The 17982-nt window shown below is 46.7% G+C and overlaps 1 protein-coding gene across 3 annotated transcripts in view; it reads right to left on the bottom strand.

Annotated features, from left to right (window-relative positions):
- The window catches only part of LOC144142021 (stomatin-like), a 120302-nt gene that overhangs the window by 76412 nt on the left and 25908 nt on the right, over positions 1 to 17982 (bottom strand). For all 3 annotated transcript variants that reach the window (XM_077673450.1, XM_077673457.1, XM_077673462.1), the window contains exons 2-5: positions 12915 to 13021; positions 4368 to 4440; positions 3397 to 3479; positions 2977 to 3180 (exon numbers count right to left, since the gene is read on the bottom strand). In XM_077673450.1, the coding sequence (XP_077529576.1) occupies positions 2977 to 3180; positions 3397 to 3479; positions 4368 to 4440; positions 12915 to 13021 (467 nt within the window). The remainder of the gene's footprint in view (positions 1 to 2976; positions 3181 to 3396; positions 3480 to 4367; positions 4441 to 12914; positions 13022 to 17982) is intronic.

Genomic DNA, 17982 nt, shown 5'->3' with positions numbered 1-17982 from the left:
TGCGAAACACTCGACAATTTCGTAATCTCATAGGTAAACAACTTCGCAATCTCGCAGTGCTTGAGTTCCCTCATTCCATCCGTGTCCTGCCATATAAGTGGCTGCGCAGGCAACCACGAACTACTACAAACGGCGCTTTTAGCGGAATTGACCGCAATCTTCACCTAAGAATACTTTGGCCGGCAACAAACGAAGTGCTTAATAGCTTATCAGTGGAAGCTGCGGTTATCCCGTAAACATGTCGCAGCGGGAAACGGCAGCGAAAACATTAAAATGTCTGCGATCCGACATACTGCAATAACCCTGCGGGGAACCATTTGTAAGAACGTTCTGCATGTTTACTTGTATACCGGTTTCATTTATTGATCAACCTATATTCTAACAGTGCATTGTCATTTCTTGCGTGTATTATAATTACGGAGTTCATACAATTATTTGCCGCCTTCTGGCACTTGGGCGTCGCTTTTACTGGTAATAAAATTTGCTATTTCCCATGCTACCGACGACATGGTTTCAAGACTAGTTGTTGGGCTATTGGTTGCTGTTTAATGTCGTAATCGGATGCGTGTCGACGTCATTAATTTATGACGTTGACACGCATCCGATTATGACATGACCCCAAGCAGAAACCAAATAGCCCAACAACGAGTCTTCACCGTCACGGTCCTGAACGCAGGCGATACCGTCCTTTGTCATTAACTCCACCGTTTCGACAAAATGATTCCCGAGGCCAGCCTAAAGACACTGTCGCGAAGCATGAAATTAACGCCCCAGGTACTCCAACAAAAGCATTACCATTAACGCGCTTAAAGGTACTTGTCGCAGGTCTTGCTCCTCACCAATGGGAAAGACGGAACAAGGATCATGACCCCGCTTCCTAGTCGAACGAAGGCGTTCGTCGTGGTATTCGGCACAAGTGAATTTATGGCTCTCGTGGACGGTGAAGCTTGAGACAGGAGCTTTTTCAGGCCGTTACATTCCCGATCCTGGAACCTTCCGAGTGCCACTTGGGGGCGAAAGTGAAACACGTCTACATGGTTCGTTGCGTGGTTTTCCGAGCAGAAACGACAGACTCGAGAGGCACGGTTAAGCTCGTGTACAGGTTATTTTGAAGGGACAAAGATTTACGATAATTGAGTCACTCCTTCAGAACCATTCGCCAGAGCCAGAAGTGTTTAACGCCTGGAACAAGAACCAACCTGCAGACATCGAGATGTCACATTTTGCACGGTTCAGAACGTGTGGCCCACTTAGCATAATCCGATCAGGGTTTGCCGTGGCCTTGATGAATGGCATTTCGAAATAGGTTCACCCACGGGAACGGAGACGTACACTCTTTGTTTGACATGTTCAAAAATCGTGCTTCCCCTCTCTTCTCTCGGAGAGAGAGAGAGAGAGAGAGAGAGAGATAGAGAGAGAGATAGAGAGAGAGAGAGAGAGAGATAGAGAGAGAGAGAGAGAGAGAGAGAGAGAGAGAGAGAGAGAGAGAGAGAGAGAGAGAGAGAGAGAGAGAGAGAGAGAGAGAGGGGGGGCTTCGAACTCGGAAATAAATGTAGTTCACGAGAGTGCTGGTTTGGGCCTGTTGGTATGAATGTGACGTAAATAAATACGCATTATGACGTGGGTCTATGTTAAGTATACGGTAATCCGTCCTTAACTCGCACTCTGATATCTCGAAATATCGGTTAAGTCGAAACTTTTTTCGCCGTGCATCAACCTCCTATAGGCGCCATGTATTTGCCCCCCTTATGTCGAAACGTTTTTTCTGGGACCGCGGATATCTCTAAATGTTGACAGAGAGGTTCACAAGGCAAAGTACGCTACAGGCAGCTAGTACGGTCTTCGTTCGAACTCTTACTTCCCAATGTGCGCCGAACGCTGTCGTGTACGGCAAAAAATTTCCGCTGTACGAAACCGATGTCCCCGTTACCGGAATGCTGCCCCATGCCTACATCGTTGAAGAGAGGCTGTGGACGATGCAGCTGATCATGAGGATGAAAAGGAGCCTCGAGAAGTGCCTACAACGACAGAAGCAACAAACATGCTGTGCCTGCTTCGCAACAAGGTAGAATGTAGCTGTGGCGACCAACAATTGATGCGATGCGTTGAGGAGCTTGAGAACGCTTTTCTGGGACCAGATGCGAACGCGAAACAGGCAAGCATCACGAAGTTCTTTCTTCCGCAATAATAAAAATTCATTCTTCCTGCGGAATTTTTGCGTATGTTACGAAGCTCCCCCGTGCACTAGAGTATTTGTTACCAACATCAGCTCTTATTTCACTGACCTGGCCACAAATTTTCAGCATTTCGTTTAACTCGAAACTCCGCTTATCTCGAGATTTTCAGCGAATGTTACGACTTCGAGTTAACGAGGGATTACTGCATATATGAAGCTTTCTGCTAATAAAACTGTCGGAAGTTAGAGCCTTGTGTGTGCCTACTCGCTTATCCTAGTTGTCCTAGCGTTTGCATTCTCTGTAAAAAATAAAAGAATGAAATGGCCGAGCGGCGCTAAAAAACAAAACACCGCAAGCACTGCGGAGTCGGATACACCAAGGCGCCTGTATTTTGTCTCACCAGATGGTTGCAGCATGGTCAAAACTGCGAAGCGTGCAGCCGCGGCGTCCCTGTGCCGCACCATTTAGTGCTCTCCTTGCACGCACTTGGGCATAGCGACGCGATTTATAACCTACCAGGAGGCCTTAATGTTGGTTGCTTTAAGCTCTTGCGTTTTAATATTGCCATTTGTTTCTTTTTTTTTTTTTTTTTACTTTGGGCCTTGGGAAAAAGTAGCACTCTAGCCATTTTTTCCCCTGGCGGGTTTTTTTTTCTTTGGATTTCTTATTGCCAAACTCACTCAGGTGTCACTTTGAGACGGCTAAGGCTTAGCTGTAAAAAAAAACATCACAAAGCTGGGCGCCCGCTACGTACTCTACGTGTCAACCCTTCCTGTACGCCGACAAAGAAGCCGGGTACCTGCATGGTGTGGCTGATGGTTTCCCGCTCAGACAGGATCTCGGAGAGGCTCTTAGTGCCCAGCACGTTGCGCAGGGTGGTGGCCGCCAGGAGGCGCGTCGAGCGCCCGTAGTCTTCCACATTGGTGACCGCTACAGTGGCGTTCTGAATGCGGTAGTAGACCACCGCGTCTACCGCCACTGTCACCGAATCCTTGGTAAGAATCTGCGATTCAAGATGAATGGAGTCATTCCACTGTTGCATGGACCTCACTTGCCTATATAATATAATATACGAAAACAAAGAATCCTCCCACATCATAGACTGGGGAGCATGTATTGATACAGTATATATGCTACCCAGTCTATGATCACGCCATTTGTAGTTCGATATTGGTCACTTTAGGGACGAGTCTGAACGAACAAACAGAGCAACACTTGCCTCCTGAGGTGGCACATCGAAAGAGACCGTTCTCAGGTCGACTTTGGTATAGTTGTCGATGCAGGGAATGATGAAGAAAAGGCCTGCAAACACGAAGGGTGTTTGAACTGCAATAAACATGCTGAATGTAATCCGGTTATGTCCAGTAAAGTTCTGCATCAGTTGTTACCTACGTCAGGCTACTTGGTGCAACTTACACTAGCCGACTGTTGAGTTCCACAGGATACTTGACAACGCCGTTCAAAATACTGTACGGGCTACTCGGTTCCCATGCAGGCACGAAAATTAACCGGACGAACGAAAGCACCCAAACACGCGAAACAATTTTCTAAGCGTGAGGCAAACGCCAGCAATGCTTTTTTTCTGTTTTAGCTTGAACCTTGCAGCTACCTAAAACATTGGTAGAAACACCAGCGAAAAAAAACACGCCGCACACGGAGATGACAGTGCAGGACGAAAGCCCAAATTCAACAAATGCCAGTTCGCAAAAACAAACCACAGAGAAAGCAACCTCGTGTGCGCAGGCATAAATCGACAAGCACCATAAATTAAATGCAAGTGCTTACAACAAAATTTCAAACCAAGCTACTCTCTATACCTCGTTCGTTAATGAAATCAGGCCCTTATGCCTCAAGAAAAGCACGTTTCTTTACCTTTTACGTTTCTTTGCAAATGCAAGTTTCACCTAGCTGATGAAATTTTGCTTTCCAAATATTTAAATACCAATTATCGGAATTGCAGCTTTCGCTTGTTTTAAATGCATTAAGGGTCCGCTAACGCCATCTTACATTTTATTTGCTTGTTCTTGGCTGATGTCCGCTTAATTTACGCAAATGTCAACTCTCCGACTCCTAATTAATGAGTTCACACTGCCTAAATCACAACTTATAATATTTGGCATAAACATCAAAGCATAAGAAACATAAGAAAAGAGAAAAGTTAGCGGCGACTGTTTACAGATTCGCCCTCACCAGGTCCTCGTGCGCCTCCTTTCACAAGACGGCCCAGCCTGAAGATGACGGCCCTTTCGTACTCCTGCACGATCTGGAAGTGCAGACAGGCAAGACGTTAACATAAACAATCTCGGTGAATTTCGTAATACCTTTGCCACCTTCGAGTGCGCGTGTGTGCATGTCATAACTTGGCCATGGCCGAAGTAAAACCCGTTTATCTAACCTCGTTCTAGCGTCACCTGGAAGTACCTTCGAACATTACTGGACGGAATGTCCTTGACAGAACGTCCTCGCTCGGTGACAGAAAGATGCAAAGACAAACTCCACATCAATGTTTCCCCTTGTCCAGGGGATGTTGCGGTACAACATGAACACTCCACCTGCATACTCCCGATCCCCGAGCGAAAAGCATAATAAGTTATAAACGCATGTGCATCGACTCTGCAGCTATCCTTGCACTTAATTGAAATTACACGTAAAGGTTAGGCAGTCAACAGGTCAGCCAGAGAAGTGTGGGTACAAAAAAATTTCAAGTCAACGCGTAGCTCTTTTTATAAATCACTTTTATCGCGAAGAAAAACATCAAGATTTTTTTTTTACGGAAACTTACTTCTGGGGTCCGCCGCTTTGAACAATTAATACCCGACCAATATGGGTTAGTAAACAAACCAGCTACTGAGACGAAGACGGGGCAGGCCAAGCGGAGGTCTATTAGGGAAAAAAAAATGACGTCCCGGTTAGAACGCGCTGCCCTGAGCGAGTGCGGGCGACCACGTCTTCGCCAGCAATTTCTTTTTCTTTCTTGCTGTGGGCCTCGCGGCGTTGTTTACTTTCAAGCTTTAATCGCTCCCGACAGAGAAGCGCCCGCATCCACTCAGAGGTGCCCGCCCTGCGTCTTCATATGGGTCCTTGAGTCGGGGTTAAGGTTGATGCCCTAGCTCCAGTAAGCAGCAGCGTTGCAAAAGCGCAGTCTGTTCCATACGCGCCGCAGTGTAGCTGCCTTCAGCAGGAGGGTCCACAGTGGAATTCACAGAGCGCGAGCGGATGTGTCCACAGAGCGCGAGCGGATGTGTCCACAGAGCGCGAGCGGATGTGTCGTGAAAGTGCGGATTGATTTGATTGATTGTAGGGTTTAACGCGCCGACGCAACGCAGGCGATGAGGCGCGCCGTAGTGGAGGGCTCCGGATTAATTTTGACCACCTGGGGATCTTTAACGTGCGCCGAAATCTCGTACACACGGGCGTTTTTGCTTTTCGCCTCCATCATGAAAGTGCGGAAGAGAACTTCGCTTTATAGAAATATGCCCCCTTTATTAATGCGTCGCTAGTACAGCTTTTGTAGCGCAGCCTTATTCGTATCTCCTCCACCTATCAGATTAGCTTATTCAGACGCCGTGGAAGCAAACGTGCATTTTCAAGACTGGGCACTGCAGGTATATGTACGGCCCATAGAGTTCCACCCTTAAGAGAAATCTAGCGCTAGCGCCTATGCGGCTCACATCAAGGCCGTCTGTGTCGTCATGGGCCGCCATTGTATACCGTGCGCTGGCCTTAGTTTCATCATTGGCTTGGATTGAAACGTTTTAGTGGCCGTAAATTTAAGTACAATGCCACAAAAACGCTAAGAATGGTATGTAATTAAGTAATTATAGAAGAGAACACGCTGTTTTAAAGTTGAAGAAATAAAAAATAAGGAGTATTCTTTTACTGAAAGTCTGCCACAACGCTTATGTCTAATATTCTGCAGACCAAGCTGGTAGTTACCAATAATGAAATTTTGGGAGAAACTAATTAAATACTTTTATTTGGGAAACATTTCAAACAAACGGTTTCAAAAGCTCAGAAAGTATTTGTGCGCGTACCAATGAAAACATCGCCTTCGTGGTGTTTTTCTTCGCGTTTTCGTAACAGGCCATCTGCTACAACTTTCGCGGCGGCAAATTACCCGCTCAGTCAAGATGTCCGGGCGCTGTTAACATATATGTGCTTCTACTACAAAAAAGAACCGGGAAGCGCGCTCTCTTTACGACAAACTACCAATGTTTGCGGTTTTCTATGTTGCCGAGCGACCGGAAGGCGGGAAGGGTGGTACCAGTTCTGAAGCAAGGTGATGCCTTCAACCCTTTCAACCATAATCCCTTTACACTCGCAAGCATCCCCTTGCAAACTGCTTGAGCATGTAATACACTCCAATTTTAAACTTTCCTCGAAGGCAGCAATTTTTTTTAGCACCGCAAGCATGCTTTTAGCAAGTATTTTTCATGTGAAACGCAATTTTTAGTTTTCACTAATGATTTATTTTCCTTAACAGATCGGGGTGATGTTGTCAATTGTATTTTTCTAGATTTTTAAAAGCATTCGATGCAGTTTCACATAAACTTTTATTGTTAAAACTCAGTGCTCTTAACATAGACAGCAGCTTAATCAAGTGGATAGGGTGTTTTTAGTCTAACCGAACACAATATGTAAGTCTAACAATTGCAACTCACCGTTGCAACACGTAACATCTGAAGTACCGCAAGGTTCTGTGTTAGGTCTCTTACTCTTCCTAATTTGTATTAATGACCTTCCTAACAACATTTCTTCTACAATTAGACTTTTTGCTGATGATTGCGTGATTTACCGTGAAATAACTAAGCGGAGAATTTAGTCTCCCTTAAATTTGACATAAACACCGTATCTTCTTGGTGCGATAACTGTCTGATGCAACTAAACGTTAACAAACGTGAAATAATGAGAGTTCAACACTATCACCCGTGTGACTTATTTTCGTACGAACTTAATGTGCAATTATCGTCTACCTCTTCATGTAAGTACCTTCGCGTTCACATTAGCACTAATCTGTAATGGCATGAGCATAATAATTATCTTACTAATAATGCTAATCGCATGCTTGGGTTCTTACGCCATAATTTTTTTCTTGCTCCAGTCTTTAAAGCTCTTACTATATAAAACCGTCCTTAGATCAAGATTAAAATATGCATCATCGATTTGGGACCCTCATATGATGGTGTTGTCTTCATATTTGAAAGCCATTCAGAACCGGGCTGCTTGATTCATTGTCGCAAACTACTCACGAACCGCTAGCATTACGTCAATTAAATATCCTGTTAAACTCAGTGACCTGGCTGCTAGAAGGAAACTCGTGCGCTTGTGCCTTTTTCATCAGAGTTACTTTACTGACCCCATACTAAAACACGTTCTCATTTCTGCTCCATTCTACAACTCCGAACGTAACGATCACAGGTGCAAGGTAGCGGTTCCTCACTGCCGCGCAAACCCCTACTGTTACTCGTTCATGCCCAAAACCTTCGACGACTGGAACCACCTCCCCGCCTCCATCGCCAGCATTCCGGATCCTACATCATTCAAAACGGCTGTAAAAAAATGTTGCACGAATTTTTAACCACTCCTCTCTGTAAAGCCTTCGGGCTTTGAGAGTATTTTAATAAAAAAATACATAAATAACGAATTTACATTATGGGTTTGTACTTGTGTAAATATGTACCGATGATCGATCGCCGGCAATGGCAATAGTCCCTCACTTGCTTACAATGAAGAACAGCTGTCTTAGCACGGGCTAATGGAGCGGAATCCGACTTTCCAAGCGAAATGCGAGAAGCGAAGCGTGCTTCGGCCATTTCGGCCGGAGCGGCTACCTCGTAGACATAGCAATGCATGGCGAGGAAAGCAAACCCACGAAGACGCGTAAGAATCCGATAGGCATGTCAACCCAGCAGCTGTAGTCTTCCCATAAGGCCGTGTGTGCCTCACGCCGTCAAGGATTCCCAGGCGCAGTTTCCTACTCATTAATAAATCCTATGACATGGCCAGGGCTATCGTTGCTTATCTGCGAGCCGCTCTACTCCCCCCTCCCTTTTTTTAAGAAATGCAACGATGGGGTATCGCAGTTGAAGATATTTAACACTGGTTGTACCCATATGCAGTGGAGTTCCAGAAACGACACGAAGAAACCAGATTAACTAAACTGTTTTTCAGAGACATCTGGCGGGCGAAAGAAGAACGGAATGTACGGGTAATTCCGAGTTCAGACTGTTGTCGCAACTGTGGTATTATCTTTGAACAATGACGTAATTTCACTTCACAGCCAACCTAACTTTGTGAAACGGCGTGTTTTTTTTTTTTTTTTTTTTTTGCGTCCATAGCTCACGATGGGTGTCGCGTCGGTATTCTGAACATACCATAAATTGATCAATACGGTTTCTGTGAGCTGCACAGGAGCTGATCTGCATGCAAGCGGTCCAAGCACGTACCAAGATTAGATTTTGAAAAAGCTGCAGTGTGTTTGTAAAATAAGACACAGTTTAAATGATAGCCCGTCGCAGTGTTCCTAGAGTTGCATTTCGATTATCGCGTCTAACATTTCACATTCGTAGCCTACGACATCGAATGTACTTCCAGCATTCGAACCGGGCCGTGTACTCAAGGGTTATGGTTTAATGTACAGAATGGGAGGTTCTTGTGGGGCCAAGATCTCCTGCCCAAGTAAGTTTCGGCAATTCACCTCCATCAGAAATGCAACGTCTGAAAAGATCAAGATCGCTCCTGGCGCCTACGTCATAAAGCTCTTACGTTACGGCAGGCATATCTCAGCATTAACTCGACTATTCGCTTGTCTTGACGCAAGCCACCCGCAGGTAGATGGTCAAAGTATTCCGTGTGGCAACTGACATAAAGGCTGCCAACGGCGACGACGGGATGGAAACATGGACGCACGATTGATGCCCTGTACATGTGCACCTATTACAACCCGGGACGGACACCGATTGATAGATAATTGTATTGTTGTGGGAAAGAGTAGTGGGCACTGGCACATAGCTCGAGGGGACCCACGCCGACGACGATGAAGCACTAGGTGGCACGGTCTCAGCTCGAGCTGTCATGGCCGCGTTGTAAATAGATTCCGTCTCTTTGTAAATAGATCGTTTCACCACTAATCATTGCTCGTCTTGTTAGCCCTGCCGCCACGTAAAAATATATACATACTCGTACACTCCACGTTCAGAGTCTCGTCAGAATAGAACCACATTCTTGCGTACAAGTTGCCCCCCGATTTACAATACTCTGCGGTCGTGACAAGGAATCGTGATGCCGCATCGTACGACGCCACGCGGAGAAATAGCAACACAGAAACAGGGCGCCACACAGTACGCCCGCCACACAAAAGTTTCTCGAAGCAAGTTTTCGTTTTCGTTGCACTATTTTACCTCAAGTTAACAGCGTAACTTATTCGGCTGAATACAGCTGGCACAAAAAGAGCTTTTCGTATGTGCAGATATGTGCGTGTCAATTTATAGCCGGCTTAATTAACGACGTCGCAACACCTAGGGAAGTGTTATACCTCGAGGCATGTCGCATTTTTAAGACGCACAACCGGTAGGTTACTTTTCGTTCGTTTCATGAGAGGCTATCGGTAACCTTAAAACAAATTTTCAGCCTACTCTGCGTTTAAAGGGACCATAAAGACAGACTAAAAGTTTGGTTGACTGAAAAGATTGCTTTGTCCTTGTAACAACAATACAAACTTTATTACAAACACTAAAGAAATAATGGAGATAATGTCAACAGATGAAGCACTGGCGACAAACCAGCAACTTTCGGTGACGTCTTTACGACGTCGCCGATGTTGGTGCAATTAGCGGCTGCCGACCACAGACACTGCCAAGAAACATGGCTGGGCGATTGTTGTGCAGCCTCTAGTTCGGTTAGATCGTGTCACTTTAATGCTAACGTGCAGTTAACATACTGATAAATATGCTTTAGTGCAGGCCTCTGTTGCGTCACTCCCACCCATGTTGCGTCACTGTATCGCGAAATTTAAACTTTGTTTTCCCTATTTGTTGCATTGTTTTGTTTAAAAAAATGTCTTTCGTGGATGGATACAGCTCAGTGGTTTCTCAAAGGCTGCTTCTTTGGAATAAAACCAACTTGTATTTGTCTTCGCGGCTCTATTAAAAAAAAAACGACGAAAGCAATATACTTTACAGGGACGGTACAGCATGCACCAACTGCGCGCATGGTCCGAACGGCTAGCGAGCGGTGGATTTGAGTACGCGCACTGATCGGCCCGATTCCCGATGAGACTCGGTTACGGAGTTGCAAAAGCGATCAGACGTTCGCACTCTCGGACGCTTGCTCGTTCACTGAGTACGATTATCCTGATTATGCGAACCCAGATTTCAACGGGGACGAAACAAGAAGAACGCACACAAGGCGCACAATGTACGCGGTATTATCAGACGTAATTGCTTGTTGCAAAGACGAACACCACATTAAGAATACGTTTACGCCTTCTCCGAAAAAATTAATCATCGCTGAGCCATTTCCAGGATAGGCAGCTGTCGCCATCGGCATAACCGAGCAAGCGAGAGGGAGTATAGAAGAGAATGCAGAATCCACCAAAGAATGAATGACGGTAGTAGCGAGAGACTGCAATGAGGAAAGCGGAGGCAGCTAGAAACGGACGATGGAATTCTTAAGAAAACAGTTTTCAGTAACGAAGTGGTAAAAAATTTCACATCAGAGTAGTTGGCTGCGTTCTGCTCGTAATGCGAAGCCTTTTTTGCGACCAATCGGCCAGTATTTGAGCGATACTGTTCCCATAGTCTCGTAAGACTTATCGACTTCATCGGAAGCACAAACATGGCGCCGGTCCTACTACCAGACATACGTGCGACATCCCCCGTGAAAGAAACCGCGTGGTTCCTTAAACGTGTTTGGTACTTCAAGGGACACTGAAGTGATTTGTAAACATTGCGGGATTACTAGCGCAAACTGTAGTTCGGAGTCCGTAGGCATTGTTTCGACCACTCTGGCCGCGTTTACGCGAATTTATTTAGTAGAAAAATCAATTCGAAAATGCTGTCCTCCTCTCTTTACGCTCGCCCATTTTCTGTGGCGTTTTCGTGTGACGTCAGCAGGAGATGAGGCGGAAAATGGCTGCGCTACTGCACGGTTCGCCGACCAGCCGACCTACCGATCGAGTCAGTCGGCCCAGCGTTTCGTCCGCCGGCCGCCGACGGGTCGTCGCTATTCGCTCGCTCAATTGAAACTAAGCCACAACACCTTTGTGAATGAAAGAATGTGCCTTTCCTTACTTTGTTAGTTTGTACACTGTGTCAAACTCAGAGTCCGGGTCGCTCCACATAAGCGCTGCACAAGTGCACATGCGACGCTTCGCTGACTTTACGCTAGTAGGAAAATCTAAGGCCAATTGAAGGCGGGAGAAGAGTCAGCGAAGTCAATATAGGTACTAAGAAAATAAAGTCACCTGAAACTTTTACCGAACAGCGCAAAACTAGGGAGCAGGAAGCACTTTTTGCGCTGGGTAAACAAGCACAGCGGTCAGCAGCACGACCGCACATCTGCGAACGCTTTTCCGTCAAAGAAATGCAATTGCTAGACGTGAGATATTGCGGAAGTTTGGGGCACACTTACTGCAGGAGTGATATACACCAAATAGTCACATAAAGTACTTAAAATGCTTAGAATAAATAAAAGTGTAAACTGGACATACATTATAAACCTTATATATCCAAACTGGCCAACCCCGGCTTGTGGCCTACCGGTTTGAGGTGCTGGAATTTGTTTTGAAAGTCGCAAGTTCGAATCCCCGAGGGTACATGTATTTTTCTTTTGTAAGTTGATTTTTTCGTATGCGGCCGTTGTTTTCTGAACTGAGTTCATCATTTTTGGGCCGTAACGTTCACTGCTCCACGAGCGAGATCGCCGAACGCGCGCATACTGACAATGACGCGCTAGCGAGTTCTCGTTGGCGTGCTGTTGCCACAAGCACCGACTGCGTGCGGGCAGTGGGCCCAGGCCTGAATCAGCACACCCTTGGCCTGGTGCAAACTAGCTTTTTACGAATAGACATGGGTGAGGCAAGCTCCGAATATGCGGGAAAAGCGCATGGCATTTGAGAGTCTGCGGTGACGCGGAGGGCGTTCATCCACTGCGTAGGCCTCGTCTAGTGATTTCTACGATTCCAAGCCGCCCTGGGAGGTTTATCTTAGACATTTGACAGCCGACAACATGGCAGAAGCGCGGTACGGCGATAATTGAGAAATCGAGAATGCCCATCCAACAACGCCATCAGATGTCAAGCATGTTGTTTTACAGAACCGAAACTTTTGATTGCTAACCTTGGGCATCGTCCAATCACGGTGCCCCCCCTCCTGACGTCACAGCCTTTAGTTGGTGCGGCCGCCGCAAACCGCGCATAGTAGTTTTTCTTCTTTCGCGCTTTGTAAAATAATTACCGATTTGTCAACCGGATAAACGATGAATAGTGTGTTAATTTGAGCCAGTCTACACACTGCAAGCAAAAACGGGAGCTTGACAAATTCACTTCAGTGTCCGTTTAATTACAACGATGGCCAAAGCGGCTTGAAGAGATCAATTTTGTGCTCTGGTTCAGGCGAAGCAATTACTGTAAGAGTTCTACCCCTTGTATACATGATTCTATGCTATGTCGGGATGTGTTTCTATGCTATGTCGGAGCCACAGTTTAAGCAAGATAAGCTCAAATGAGTGGGCACATACCTTGATGCACATCAATAATGACAAAGGGAACGTCAGGACGATGAAGACAATGGATATAGCCGTGAGAAGAAACGTGCAGAAGCCATTGCTCCCTTTTTCCATGTGGGCTGCGCAACAAAACAAAGACAAATTGTGAGCGTAAGCACGCGCTTGCGGCAGAAACTCTAAATATTTTTTTTCGTCACATTATAGCAACGTAATAGTGTCAACTGCCGTTATAATTCCGATACACTAAAGAAAAAAGGTCAGTAATCTCCAATAAAAGGAATCAAAAAGGTTTGTAGGATAGAAATATATTGATTTGTTAGGTACAGTAAGATATAAAGCCGGCTGCTTTTTATATAAATTGTTCCTGCTTTTCTCAACGTTGTGCCCTACTGTTTCTTTGCTCTCTTTTCGGGTTGATGTTTTAAAAAGAGCACATTTCGTTCTTCCCGGTGCACCAGGGAGAAAATGGTGCAAAATAAGGAGGCGTACACTATGTACGCCAAAGTAAGTGTTTCGGCTGTGACTGAGGCCCCACCACTCTGCTTTCGCCCGCCGTACAGCTGAAGGCGGCTCACCTGATCAGATTCCTTTGGGACTTACCGATTCATGACCGACGGGCTTAATTAAAAAGCGTTGTGTACCAATAAGAAAAAGGGTACAAATCCACAGAAATGTGCCTAAAGGCATAGTTTGCTTCGTTTAGAAATACGTCACTTCATTGTTGAACTGTTATTTATTAGCTGTTAGCATTAGCTGTTATTTATTGAACTTTTGACAATAAAAAGATTGCCATGGTGCAGAGGCAAAAGGCCACTGTAATAGTCGCCTGACTAGGCCCCTAGCACCTGACAGCGCAAGCGACAGGAACAGAAGCAACTATTCATCTCTAAATAAATAAAAATATTCATACACACTTTTAGCGTCTAACAAGTGAGAATTTTGTGTATTTATTTTAGTATAGAAGTTACACATTTCTCAAATGAACAAACTAGGCGGTTGAGAACATTTATATGTATGTGTACAACTTTTCGTATTCTTGCACGATGGTTTTTAAGCCCGTGGGTCATGAAATAGTAAGTCCAATACGATGGCAAGTCCAATAGGAATGTTATAGGAACCTGCCATCCCCCTCCTTTTCACTGGGCCCGGAAAGTGGAAAAGCCGCCAAGTTATTTCTACCGCCGTTTCCGCCACCAGCTCTGCAACCCCGCTATCGCGGCACGCTGGTAGCATCCTATAGTTCACTGCACCGCTGGTACACGCATTGTATTGAGCAGTGTTGCCATTTTGTTTCCCACAGCTATAATGATTGTTGTAAGATGGGCGTAGGGAGAGGAAAATGACGGTCTGAGAAAGGAAGACGAAGCTGCGAGCACTGCCTCACTCAGAGTGTGTTCCATTGCTTCACGATAGCCGGGCGTCTGCGTCCTGCTTTGCCTCTTGGATCCCCCACAATGACAACGCAGCTAAAGCAGTATGGAAGGGCTTTGGACATAGCCTATGTCCAAGGCCATACAGCTTTAGTTACCTGCACAGGGAACGTGATGGAGGTGCTTCATTCTTTTATATAAATAGCATTACTAAACTAGTTCAACATCCCAGTCACCCGGCCCCTGCTATTAAAGAGTGTGATGGGGAAATTGTTCATGTCACAGTAGAACTTGGCTCCTTTTAAAGAAATGCTGTTGCGCAATGCCGATGTGCGCACGTGGGCTGCCCTAACAACACGCATTAAAGGTTATAAAAGAGCGAGATCGCATTATTCCGTCCTGCCAAAATTTCGCGCACTAAATCTCGAGCGTTGGAGTGCTGCAAGGGCCACCGAAAAGTCCATAGACCCGGGACACCCACACGCAGGTGCGGATCGCCTGCAAACCCTCATAATAGGGAATTTTGGCAGTGCGTCTGTTCCGTCGCGTACGTTGTTACCGTGATTACCGGGACCCGACTACGCATGCGCGCGCGGAAGGGCGAGGAAGCTCACCCCACCGTGGCGAATGCACGGACATGGCGAAGGCTGGCCCACGGAACTAATCCCCCTACCGCGACGAATGCCCAAGTGCCTAGACGGGCCCCGGTCAACACGGTAACTGCGTACACGACGGAACACAAGCATTCGTCGGAGTAGGAGGATTAGTTCAACGGGCCTGCCTTGGCAATGTCCGCGCCTCCTCGCCCTTCCTCCTCGCCCTTCTGCGCGCGCCGGCGGGTCCAGGTCAACCCGGTAACAACGTACACGACGAAACGGACGGACTGCTAAAACTCTCTACTCTCTACTTTTAAGCTTCTTTGTAGGTACGGTGGAGCCACACTTCCAGAAGGTTGTATGCAATATTTTTTGTAATTACGACAATATTTTGTATTAAGCCACTTACCACCTTCTTGTCTTACAGAAATACGCTTCTCTCAATGGTCCCGCGAATTTTTTCGCTGACCACCCAAAACCCTTACAAAATATGAAATACTGACGCCCGATATTACCAACGCAAGGCCCAGAACTATTGCCAAAAGAATACGGCTACAAGCTTCGTCCTGGAAAAGGAGACCTACGCTTCCGTATCTCCGGCAGCCAGCCCCCATAGCTCTCAGGGGAGCAACGCTACACAAAGAGGGAACAGCGAGACAAAACAGGCTCGGGTGCGGCGGGCGTGCACGCAGCACGCTCGCGGGTTGTAGACCCTGAGCGCCGTACTCGTGAAGACGGTGGAGGAGCGGCTGCGATATAGAAAACCGGGCGCTCTATGTTTAGAGCCACGACGTCATTGCAGGAACTTACAAGACCCGCGCCACCAGCAAGTTGAGAGACAAATGAGTACCCACTTTCTCTTTTTGCCAAAAGGCATCCTGGGAGTCACAGACCCCATGGCCCTGGGGAGCAGAACGTCCCACTATGGCACATGGTTGAACAGAGGGGATGGGACGCTGACGATGTACTCACGTCGTGGTGATGGTAACGTACGGTCTCGCTTATTTTATTTTTTCAACTACATACCTATTTTTTCAATAACATACCTGCAAATGGCCCTGCCGAACAGCGCAAACCGCCAGAGTTAACCTCAAGGACATACACAGCACGTTTGTGCGTTTACCTCAACTCTCGCCGAAAACCATGGTGTGCCCTGCATGAAAGCTCTAGCCGGAAAAATAGGTTCTACTCTTGCATATCACGTTTGCTTAGGTCACATTCATTTGTGCGAGTTCGTAGAAAGTTAATTTTCCACCCATTCATAGCACACCCAAGAGCTCGTGCAAAAGGCGGCGCTTAATTAGTTACACTGACACGACGCCTAAATATAATGCGTTACGCTTCACATACTATCCTGTGCTACGCTCCACGCTGATTCGCAGTGCATCCTGGCACGAGTTTAGCGATCGATGCTCTTGGTCGTGAATTACCTCCCCTTACGGATACAGATTTAAGGCTTTTCCGTTCGAAACAGGCGAAATACCTCACTAGACATTGCTGAGAGTGTCCCTTTTTCGTTACGTTAGGTTGCCAGCAACCTTGCGGAACAACCAAGCCGGAATTCCTTTCTCAACGAAATTCTACATGACTAACACATGATTAGCAGCAAAGCTGCGTGGAGTCGGCGTTTGCGAACCTTTTCTGATCGTTCGAGCCTCTTTGGCCATATGGATTCACTAATTTGAGTGTAATTTGAGTGTAACGCTTAACGCGCCGAATCTTCACCTGGGCTATGCGGCGCACCGTGGTGCAGGGCCCCGGAATATTTTTTGCCACCCGGGGATGTTTAACGTGCGCCGGAATCTCGACACACGGGCGTTTTTGCTTTTCGCCTCCATCAGAAAAGCTGCCACCGTGGCCGGGATCGAACCCGCGTCCTTTGGCTCGGCAGCAGAACGCCTTGGCGCCAGAGCCACAGCGGCGGCTACATGGATTCATTAGTTTCGCACCCACTGCTGTACCACTGCCCTGCACTGCACTTTATCAACGTGACGGTGCTGACGTCAATGAAGATGGGTGAGACGTAACAAATTTTCAGTCCTGGTCACTATATTGCGGGTTACTTCACTGTCGGTTATGAAGTTCCTTCCCCCGTGGAAGATTTACATCAAGCTCGCCCGGACATCAGCTCGCGACCTTGCAGCGCTTTTACGGTGATCTTGACCTGGCGGCCTTCGCGCAACGCAACGAGGTCACATGGCGGGTGGGACCATGTCCGTTACGAACGGACGGGGCACGCAGATTACATCTGCATCAGTGGATATAGTTAGATTTCTTACACTATAAAGGCCCAATGGGCGCGAAGTCACGCGCCGCGCGGCGTCTTTCGGTGGCAGCGCGTGGACACGCAGGAGAAGGTGGGTAACCACATGAGACCGACGAAGTCACGCGTCAGCCGCTGCGTCGACGTGCGTTGGTAGACACGTTTGTATGAGCTCTGCAATCATTTTCCAGTTGTTTCTGATTGTTTATGAACAGTTATTTTCGATTGTTTAAATGCAGCAATCAGGACCCTAGATTTGCCATAAAGTTACTTTATGCATTGCCAAGGATTCTTGCGGGCCAATTTTGAAATGCTGAAAAATGTATTTGAAGTTATCACCGTCAAACCTGAACAAAATAACACAGCTTTATAAACGAAAACGCACTTCGAACAATTAGCTTATTTCCTTGAAACTTGATGTCCTACCTTTATTTTATGTACGGACTACTCGAATTCAAAGCGTGAGCAACAAAAATTTCAACCCGCCGCGGTGGTTCGGTGGCTGAGGTGTTTTGCTGCTGATCCCAAGGACGCGGGTTCGACTCCCGGCCGCGGAGGCCGCTTTTCTGATGGAGGCGAAAAGCAAAAACGCCCGTGTGTCGATACTTCGGCGCACGTATTGAAGATCCCAGGTGGTAAAACTTAATCCGGAGCCCTCCACGACGGGGCACCTCAGAACCTATGTATTTTCGGCTGTTAAACCTCATAATCAGTTATGAAGACAAATTTCAGCGCTGCCTAGGTTAGAGTCTAACGTCACTTGTACATTTAAAAGTCAAGGTACCTTGTACCCTTTGTGTACCCTAGTAAAAATTCAGGGGAGCTTGCACTCACGCGCAAGACTTGAATGG

The sequence above is a fragment of the Haemaphysalis longicornis genome, unplaced genomic scaffold (assembly GCF_048455015.1).
Source record: "Haemaphysalis longicornis isolate Haplotype H1 unplaced genomic scaffold, Haemaphysalis longicornis Haplotype H1 scaffold_1, whole genome shotgun sequence".
In the NCBI taxonomy this organism is placed as follows: Eukaryota; Metazoa; Arthropoda; class Arachnida; order Ixodida; family Ixodidae; genus Haemaphysalis; species Haemaphysalis longicornis.
The sequence above is the reverse complement of the archived record's forward strand: the minus strand, read 5'-3'. Positions and strand labels throughout refer to the sequence as shown.